Source organism: Hyperolius riggenbachi, chromosome 7 (genome assembly GCF_040937935.1).
Source record: "Hyperolius riggenbachi isolate aHypRig1 chromosome 7, aHypRig1.pri, whole genome shotgun sequence".
NCBI lineage: Eukaryota > Metazoa > Chordata > Amphibia > Anura > Hyperoliidae > Hyperolius > Hyperolius riggenbachi.
In genome coordinates, this window is record NC_090652.1 from 301,339,861 (window position 1) to 301,349,728 (window position 9,868).

Sequence of the window (9,868 nt, forward strand, 5' to 3'; positions counted from 1 at the left end):
CATGTAGTGTGGGGGCTGTTGCTGCATGTAGAGTGGGGGCTGTTGCTGCATGTAGAGTGGGGGCTGTTGCTGCATGTAGAGTGGGGCTGTTGCTGCATGTAGAGTGGGGGCGGTTGCTGCATGTAGAGTGAGGGCGGTTGCTGCATGTAGAGTGGGGCAGTTGCTGCATGTAGAGTGGGGCAGTTGCTGCATGTAGAGTGGGGCAGTTGCTGCATATAGAGTGGGGTGATTGCTGCATGTAGAGTGGGATGGTTGCTTCACATAGAGTGCGGTGGCTGCTGCACGTAAGGTGGCATGGTTGCTGCACGTGGAGTGGGGTGGTTGCTGCACGTAGGGTGGGATGGTTGCTGCACGTGGAGTGGGGTGGTTGCTGCATGTAGGGTGGGGCACTTGTTGCATGTAGAGTTAGTGGGTGCTGCATGTAGAGTGGGGGCGGTTGCTGCATGTAGAGTGGGGCTGTTGCTGCATGTAGAGTGGGGCGGTCGCTGCATGTAGAGTGGGGCTGTTGCTGCATGTAGAGTGGGGCGGTTGCTGCATGTAGAGTGGGGGCTGTTGCTGCATGTAGAGTGGGGGCGGTTGCTGCATGTAGAGTGGGGGCGGTTGCTGCATGTAGAGTGAGGGCGGTTGCTGCATGTAGAGTGGGGAAGTTGCTGCATGTAGAGTAGGGCTGTTGCTGCACATAGAGCAGGGTGGTTGCGGCATAGATTTGGGCCATTGCTGTACATGGAGTGGGTCGATTACTACATGTTGAGTGGGGTGGTTGCTGCGTGTGTAGTGAGGCAGTTGCTGCCTTTGGAGTGGGGCAGTTGCTGCATCTCTGCTATAATGTGTTCTTATTCTTTCCCATAGTGCAAAATGTCTGTAAACGGCCAGCGTGGGGAATGCTGGTGCGTAAACCCCACCAACGGGAAGACGATCCCTGCAGCCCCCCTAGTACGAGGAGACCCAGAATGCCACCTCTATTACCCGGGCAACGAGGAAGAGCGCAAGCAGAAAGCCCAGTAGCCTGCCGCCTTAACCGGCGTACTATCAGCTAATATCACAATGTCTGTATTTATACTCATGGGGGTTTAACTGACATAATATGACAGTTTTGAAAATGGGCTAGTTAAAGCGTAAGCTCTTTTGATTAAATCTTGTCTTTGAAAGTTTTGCCAATTTACCACCAGGACAAGACCCGTCACTGTTTGGCGTTCGTTTGCAACATGCCAATGAGTTTATCTTCTTAATAATGAAAAAGAAAAAAAAACTATCCCAGTTTCAAAACTTGACCTTGACAGATTGGGAGCCTATGGACAGCCAATCACGCATCCAGGAAGTCATGTGACGTTGACTTCTCAAGTTTTGATCTGTTCTGTACAAGTGGAATGCAATAACTTAAAAATATGTCTGTTGCTACGTAAGTTTTTTTTGGTCTTAAATTGATATTCTGTCCCATGTCAAGCAAGATCACTGCAAAAAAAAAGGAAAAAAAATCACCTTTTTTCATTTCTATAGTCCCGCTGTAATGTCTGAATATTCAGCAGTGGAAAATCAGTGGCTTTTGGTGATTTAAAGCCCAAGTTAACACAGACACAAAACGTAACATATGATTTGTTCATCCATTGTCGTCAACATTGTTAGGTGTCTTGAAGTGTTAAAAAAAAATACTCAAGGTTCCCCCAGTGTCTCAACTGCCTCCGCCTCCGCCTCCAAACCTCCAGACTTGCGACGCCAGTAAATGATGATGTGATTGGTCAGGCTTGCAATTGTTACACTGCAAAGCATGGTAGGAGGGTGGAGTATTAGGAAGTAGTGGGTGTTTCTTATGGGCCGGAGCTTAGCAGCTCCCCCCAGAGGCCATCATTGTGTGTGTGGCAGTAGCCTGAGAAACCCCATTCCCAGCCTGAAGCAGATGTGAAGGCTGCCTGTTGACTGCACACACAGTCCCTCCTCCTAGATTATGTCATTTGAAGTGAACCTCCAGACTAAAAATCTACTCAGCAGCACTGAAAAGGCTTGGTGTTTCTTTAACAGTTTCATAGCATCAGAACTTTGTTTTTCTTACCCAAGCCTCATTTTTAGCCGCACAGAAGCTAAGCTCCACCCCATCGAAGAAATCTGCCCGGGCATTTTTCCCCTGATGCTGTGCAAAGCATGATGGGATTTCTGATGTTGTTGTTCTCCTCCTGCTGTTTTGGCGCACATTTGTTTTTTTAATTTGAGATTTGAAGCCTAGCGCGCAGCTGGGAGGCGTGATCAGGACACAGGACAGTTGGAACTGTGTCTCATGCTCCCTGTCACCTCCTTTCAACCAAAAAGATGGCTGCCCCCATGAAATCACAAACATTTGCCTGTTCTTTTAAAACAGGGTGGGTAAGAGATTATATTACCCATCTATTTTAATTAACATAACCAATGTAACTTAATGACAGTATGTTTGTTTAGGCTGAAGTTCCCCTTTAGGTAAAAAGCAGGGGAACAAAGATCATGTGAGCAGAATTATAATCGATCAGTATAGCACCCGGCTACTCTTTTACAATTGAATTTTTTTGTAATCGTTTAGGGTAATAGGTATATAAAAACTTTTTTTTTTTCAATTGCCTGGACTAAGACTTTAACCCTTCAGCAGCCAAAGTATTTAGAGGCTTGCAAGTGCTTCAGGCCAATTTTTTAGCACTTTTTTTAATTTCATATTGGTGACATTTCCCTGCTAATAATTAGTACCGCTGTAATGTTTATTTATGGCCACTTGTCCCTAGGGGGCAGTGTGAGACAATAACAGGGGACTTCTGCATTCAGTTTCTATATTTTCTGCTAGCAGGTAGACATCAAAGCATACCAAGAATTTACAGCACAACAAGTTCCGTCGGCTGGGGTCAAAAGCAGCAGTTCATTTATCTCAAATGACATAATTCCTTTGAAACTGTTAAATCTCTAATTCTGTAGCCAATAATAATACCTTGTAACATCCATCCAGGCTAGGGGTAGATTTGTCAAAAACGTAGTACTTTATTTACTTAGTAACCTTTTGACACACTATTGGTTTGCTCTGCAGGTTCAAGTTTCAAAATAAATATACTGTACTTTAACATTAAAGTGTACTGGACCTGACAAAAGGAAAATATTTATATATACCTCGGGGCTTCCTCGAGCCTCATCCGCCTGGATCACTCCCACGCCATCGTCCTCCGCTGCCCGGAGCTTCGGGAACCGGGTCCCGTCACTTACTCCATCCGTGGCCATTCTCCTGCAGCTGCTGTAGAGGAAAGCAAACAGCGCACTTCTCATGTGTAGACTGGAGCCGACTGACGTCAGTGACGGGAGCCGGTTTCCGAAGCTGCAGGCAGCGGAGGATGGCGGCGGGGGAGAGATCCGAGCGGATGGGGTTGAAGGAAACCCCGAGGTATGTATAAATCTTTTTCCTTTTGTCAGCTCTGAGTCCCTTTAAAGTGTAACTGAACTCATAATTTCCTGTCTAAAAGTTCCTTGCTCTAAAAGTTAAGCCACAGCATGATAACTGTTTTTTTTTCTTCATTACAATGTATAGTAATCCTAAAAATGTTGAAGTTTAGAACTTGGTTTCACTTTTCAGGAAGCACTGAGGGGGTTAAGCCTCAGCCAACTGTAGGGGGAAAGAGCTGCCTCAGCAGAACTCCTGCAGTCTATTCACAGACTGAGGAAAACTAGTTAGACTCTTAAATCTCAGTAAACTGAACACAGAAACACAAATCAGTGAATTTATTCACCAACTATATGTGGAATAAAGACTTTTCATTGTGTGCTGTGCTAGAGTTCCTGATCAATAATGCAATAAATTTGTGTCACTGCTTTTACCTCCTTTTTTGTTATAATACTGCGATGTCACCCCTGGTATGTGTAATATACGAATTTACTCTATGCCTATACTGATTGTAATCCACCTGCAGTGTGTGTTAATTCTTGCTCTTGAATAGTTACACTCTGTCATATTCTTTTTCTTTGCTCTTTTTTTTTTTTTTTTTTGAAAATGTGCCTTTTAAGCTGCTTATCCTCCTTGTGCAGAATTTATCGGTACTTTAGAGTAACAGTTTGCCACAAAGACAGGGCCAAAAGCAGCATAACACATAATTGATCAGAGTCTTCTGTTAAAACATCTCAACCAACTTTACGCTGTAAGTAAAGTGTCAGTTTAACTGAGGTTATCAAAAGATGTCTGCAAGAACATTTGTTGAACCTCAAATCCTTTTCTGCATACCTAAGTAGCTCCACAATCTCAAACCTACCCTGAATAGAAGCCTTCAGCATTCAGAGTTGCTCCACATTGGGCCGGATTTACCATAAGGCACTGTAGGCACGTGCCTATAGGCGCCTGATGATGGAAAGGTGTCTCACTGCCCTCCCCAAGTACAACCCTCCTGCCTTACCTATTCAGAGTCCTGAGCAGAGCATAAATGAGAGATTGCTCACCTCGTTCTCGGCATTCCACAAACCAGATCTTCCTTCGGTCGGGGGCACCTCTAGCCAGAGCCGGATCATCCACAAGGCAATCCTAGGCAGTTGCCTAGGGCCTGTGGAGAGTCTAGGACCTGGTGGATGCCCTTACCACATCTTATTAAAATTGCCAGGTGACTATCAGTGGTGGGCAAAAACTGTTATCTTGCCTAGGGCCATATTTCATCTTAATTGATTTCTGCCTCTAGCTACTTAATACTTGGTGGCACCTCTAGCTACTTAAAGAGAACCAGAGACGAAGCACCCTCATGTATTTTACCATGTATATCAGTGGGAACATGACAGTAAACACCTACCCTGCTCTCTGTTTCATTCTTCCCTGCTAAATCTGCCTGTTATCACCTCTGATAAGAGTCCCCAACTGAGCACTCAGTGTAGCTTTTCACCGGAAAGATTATGGCTGAGTCAGTCTTCTGTGATGTCTTTTCAAACCCAAGCCCGCCCCCTTGTGGCTCTGATTTGCTGCTTTGAGAATAAATGGCAGGAAAGCAGAGCCACAAGGGGGCAGACTTGGGCTTGAATAGACATTACAGAAGACTGGCTCAGCTATAATCATTCTGGGACTATCCTTCATTTTCCTTCCACCCCCCTTCCTCTATTCCTTCCTTTTCTTTCACTCCTCCATCTCCTCCTTCTTCTTTATTTCGGTGTTCCTCCCTTTTTTTCTTTCTCACTCACTCACTCCCTTCCTTCCATCTTTCTTTCTTTCTTTCTTTCTTTCCCCTCTGTCCTCCCGTCCTCTTCTTTGTCTTCCTTCTTTATTCCTTTTCCATCTTTCCTTACTTCCTGTTTCCCTTCCCCTCTCCTCTTCCTCCCCTTCCTTCTTAGTAATGCTTCGTTCTGGTGTTTTGGTACTGTCCCAGTCTATGCTGCATAGCTTCTGCAGTCACTCAGGGTGACGGAGGAGACGGTTCCCTGCAGTTGTAGTTTTCCACCATGACACCTGACCATAGATCCGCTTTGTATTCTTCCCTCTGCGCTGAAAGATGGGAGTTTCATGCAGAGCTGGGACAAGGTCCTCCAGCACCCAAGGCTGAGACACCAAAGTGCGCCCCTCCATCCCTCCCACCCCAGCCGTCACACACTGATTGCTATTAGACTAAGAGGCGCCCCAGGCCAGGGCCCCCAACCCCCCCAACACCTTAATCTCTAGTTATCTGGCTTGCAGTCACTGCCATGTAACCCCTTTTCTTATTTCTCTCTGCTTCAAACTCAGTAGAGGAATGATGGCTGAGTGAGTTGTGCGCCCGTCCTACACTGAGGCTGGAGCCTCTCTCACCTCTGCCTCGGCCCGGCCCTGGTTTCATGTTGAAACACAGTGAGAATATCACAACTTGTAATGAAGACTTTTGCATGTCTGATGTGCACAACAATCCAGTGAGGGCCATAGGAATGTATTTCGGCACTTCCATTAAATACGGTAAACATCATCCTGGAAATGCTTCATTGTGACAATGAGAAGGTGTAACCGTGCAAGTAAGGAGTGTGTGAAAACTGTCCTTTTAATGTATGTATTTAGAGAGTTTAGCCTGTCTAATTCCCCCTCATCTGTGACTAATCGGTGTAATTTGATCTCTCAGCAGTGTCAGCTCAGGAAACTCCTCTGCCATGGCAAAGCAGCTAATTTGTAAACACAGGATGTTAACAGTAAGTCTGGTTCCATGAAAGCAGGAAGTAGACACTGCAGATTTATTGCAGTGTTTGTATCAACTGTAACAAAGAAATGTTTTTCTTTGAAGGTTATTGTGCTGTTGTGTATCTTTTAGAGCAGAGGGGAAGTTCTGAGTTCAGGTCTGCTTTAAGCACACTCAGTTAATACTAATGCTTCTTCTTTTGCCTCTGTTTGGTGCATCACTTTTATTAAATACTCTCGTACAGGTCCCTGCAGGGAAGATTATACAACAGGGACCCAGCCCATAATAATTACTTCCACACAACCGCCCTATTGGTCGAGACTCCTGTCTGTGCACATCTGCATCATTATGTGTCTGCAGCTTTTGGATGCTATCTCAGCAATGTTTGGGAAGGTTGAAACTGGTTGCCTTCTGCGTCCTCCTGCCTCTCCTTCTGTTCTGGGTAACCTGTCACTGCAGATTAGTGGGTTGCTGCGTGATCCGCAATCTGAATTTTGACCACTAGATGTCCCTAAATCTTACCAGCAATGGAAGAGCTATAAGGACGTCTTTCTGAATACTCTAATAGGGCCCTCTTCCACTAGGTGCGCGACAATCGGAAAATTGGATTGCTTCGCTTGCGTTTTGCCGATCACTAATTAACATGTAAATCTCAGTGCTGTTTTTCCACTAGTGTGATTCGATTTTTTTCTGATTCGTAATCGCCGGCATGCATGCTGCGTTCTTGGTGCGCTTACAAAGAGAAGGAGCGCATGAGAACCGCATAGCAATTGTGCAGTTATGCGATTTGTCCCACCATTCAACAATTCAAACTATTTTCCCTACAGGTTTTTTTTTGTCTCTTGACGGAAATTGCAGACGCGTTTCCAAGAGGAAAAGGGCCCTAAAGTGGCGTTTTGAAGCCCCATTCGCTAACAATATATATATATATATTTACCAACACATTTTTGAGAAGGTACAAACCTGCAAAAACATAACAAAAGGGGGGTGGGGGTTATTTTTTTCTGCCACTTTGATGAACGCCAAAGAATATGATGGAGAACTTCAGGTGAGATTCTCAATCACTTTAAAGGGAACCAGAGACGAGGGGATCCTTAAAAATAAAAAAAGATGTTATACATACCTGGGGCTTCCTCCAGCCCCATAAGCCTGGATCGCTCCCACGCCGCCGTCCTCCGCTGCCTCTATCGTCAGTACCGGGTCCCATCACTTCCGGACGCAACCAGTCTACTGCATGCATAGGGGCTCCCTCCGGCTCTGTACGCATGCGCCTGCGCAGTACGGAGGGAGCGCACTGCGCTTGCGTCGATTGGCTGAAATTACGGGACCCTGTACTGGCAATAGAGGCAGCGGAGGACGGCGGCGTGGGAGCGATCCAGGCTTATGGGGCTGGAGGAAGCCCCAGGTATGTATAAATGTATTTATTCTTCATCTCTGGTTCTCTTAAAGCATTTATCTCCAGTGGGGCTTCTGCTCACCAATTTCACACTACTTGTTCACCACTTTTTAGCCTTCAGTTCTACTTTTCCATTCTAGTTTTTCCAAGGAATAGGATCAATTTTTTTATTTTTTGGGGGGGTAAGAGTGTAAGAATTTTTTTCTTCGCTTCTCTTTGCTGCCTTCTTTGATTTCCATTTGCCTGTACTGAAGTTTTGGAGTTCTGTATTTGAAGTTCCGTGATGCCCAACATTGCCTCCACTGATTTGCTGCTGATCGGGTTAGCGGAAGTCGCCAAGGAATTTTTTTTGCCAAGGAATACCTATTTCTGTGCCGCTATCATCGGCTTCACCATTGTGCAACTTTTTTGTTTGTGTTTTTATACTTCCATAATACCATCTCTTTTTGTTGTTGTATTGTTTATTATGTATTGACATATTATGAGGGGGGGAGGGTTGCCGTTATGCCTCAGATCAACAATGGGCAACCCGCCGGGTCACCAGCTAAAAGTGATTGTTATATATTATTCCAGCTACGTACCTCCTCACTGGAACATAGCAGTAGGTGAGGGACAGTATCTTTGGACCTGTTATACGTATAAGTATAAAAATAAGATTGTCACTCTTGTTTATTGCTCAATAAAAAAAAAAGAAATCTTGCTTTTGTCTTGTGTTGTCTCTTCATCTGTTTAAAGCTAGAGTGTCAAACTCGAATACAAAGGGGGCCGAAGGTGAACACTGAGACCAAGTCGCAGGTCAACCTCAGAGTCTAATGGCTACCATCCCTTATAAAGTTCCCTGGTGTCTAATGCCCCCCTCCAACCCCTATACAGTTCCCTGGTGTCTAGTGGCGCTGCTCCCTCCACCTATACAGTTCCCTGGTGTCTAGTGGCCCCGCTCCAACCCTTATACAGTTCCCTGGTGTCTAGTGGCGCTGCTCCCTCCACCTATACAGTTCCCTGGTGTCTAGTGGCCCCCCTCCAACCCCTATACAGTTCCCTGGTGTCTAGTGGCCCTGCTCCCTCCCCTATACAGTTCCCTGGTGTCTAGTGGCCCCCCTCCAACCCCTATACAGTTCCCTGGTGTCTAGTGGCCCTCCCCTATACAGTTCTCTGGTGTGTAGTGGCCCTCCTCCCTCCCCTATACAGTTCCCTGGTGTCTAGTGGCCCTTTTCCCTTACCTATACATTTCACTAGTGGCCCTCCTCCCTCCCCAATAGTTCCCTGGTGTCTAGTGATCCCCTCCTTCCCCTATACAGTTCCTGGCCTTCTAGTGGCCCCTCCCTTGCCTATACAGTTCCCTGGTGTCTAGTGCTTTCCCCCTCCCTCTCCATATGGCTTCCCTGGTGATCTAGGGCTTTAACTCCAATAGAACATCCCTGGTGGCCTAGAGTGGGCCAAACATAATGCAAAGTGGAGAAACCATTTGAGGGGGCCAAACTTGATGGCTCTGAGGGCCAGATATGGCTCGCGGGCCAGAGTTTGACATGTATGGTTTACAGCAAATTTGTGTCTAGGAATGGTTTAAAATGTGTAGGGGTTAGCGTTCTCGCCTTGCAGCACTGGGTCCCCAGTTTAAATCCCAGCCAGAGGACTATCTGCACAGAGTTTGTATGTTCTCCCAATCTCTGCATGGATCTCCTCCGGACACTCCGGTTTCCTCCCACATCCTAAAAAAACATAGATACGGTAAGTCAATTAGCTTCCCTCTAAATTGGCCCTAGACAACGATATACATACACACATGACTATGGTAGGGATTAGATTGTGAGCACATCTGAGGGACAGTTAGTGAGTGACAAGACAATATACTCTGTACAGCGCTGCGGAAGATGTTGCCACTATATAAATAATAATAATAATAATAATACATACATTAGTGTAGTGAAAAGCCTGTTGATGGTCCAGAGACTCCACAGGACATCTAGCCATCCGTTGCTGCCCGGAACCCCCTTTTACGTGTGACCACGCTCCAGTCCGAGTATGAGCTTCCCTGTACTGGGCATGCGCAGATAAGGCCTGTGTACGCTGGGTAGAAAAAGTGTGCACAAGTGACTTTATTCCCCCCCCCCCCCCCCCCCCACATACAAATAAGAAGTACATTTCTTCCTGAGTAAAAATGAGCCATAAATTACTTTTCTCCTATGTTGTTGTCACTTACAGTAAGTAGTAGAAATCTGACATTACTGACAGGTTCTGGGTTAGTCCATCTCTTCATGGGGGATTCTCAGCATGGCCTTTATTCTTTATAAAGACACTCCCTGAAAAAGATTTATACAAAGATGCTGGCCAGCCTCCCTGCTTACCGTACACTTTTTTGGCTTTT

The 9,868-nt window shown here is 45.8% G+C and overlaps 1 protein-coding gene across 3 annotated transcripts in view; it reads left to right on the top strand.

Annotated features, from left to right (window-relative positions):
* Positions 1-3,815, top strand: part of IGFBP2 (insulin like growth factor binding protein 2) — a 91,828-nt gene extending 88,013 nt beyond the window's left edge. For all 3 annotated transcript variants that reach the window (XM_068246090.1, XM_068246091.1, XM_068246092.1), the window contains exon 4: positions 850-3,815. In XM_068246090.1, the coding sequence (XP_068102191.1) occupies positions 850-1,005 (156 nt within the window). In that variant the 3' untranslated portion in view covers positions 1,006-3,815. The remainder of the gene's footprint in view (positions 1-849) is intronic.
* Positions 3,816-9,868: the final 6,053 nt, after the last annotated feature.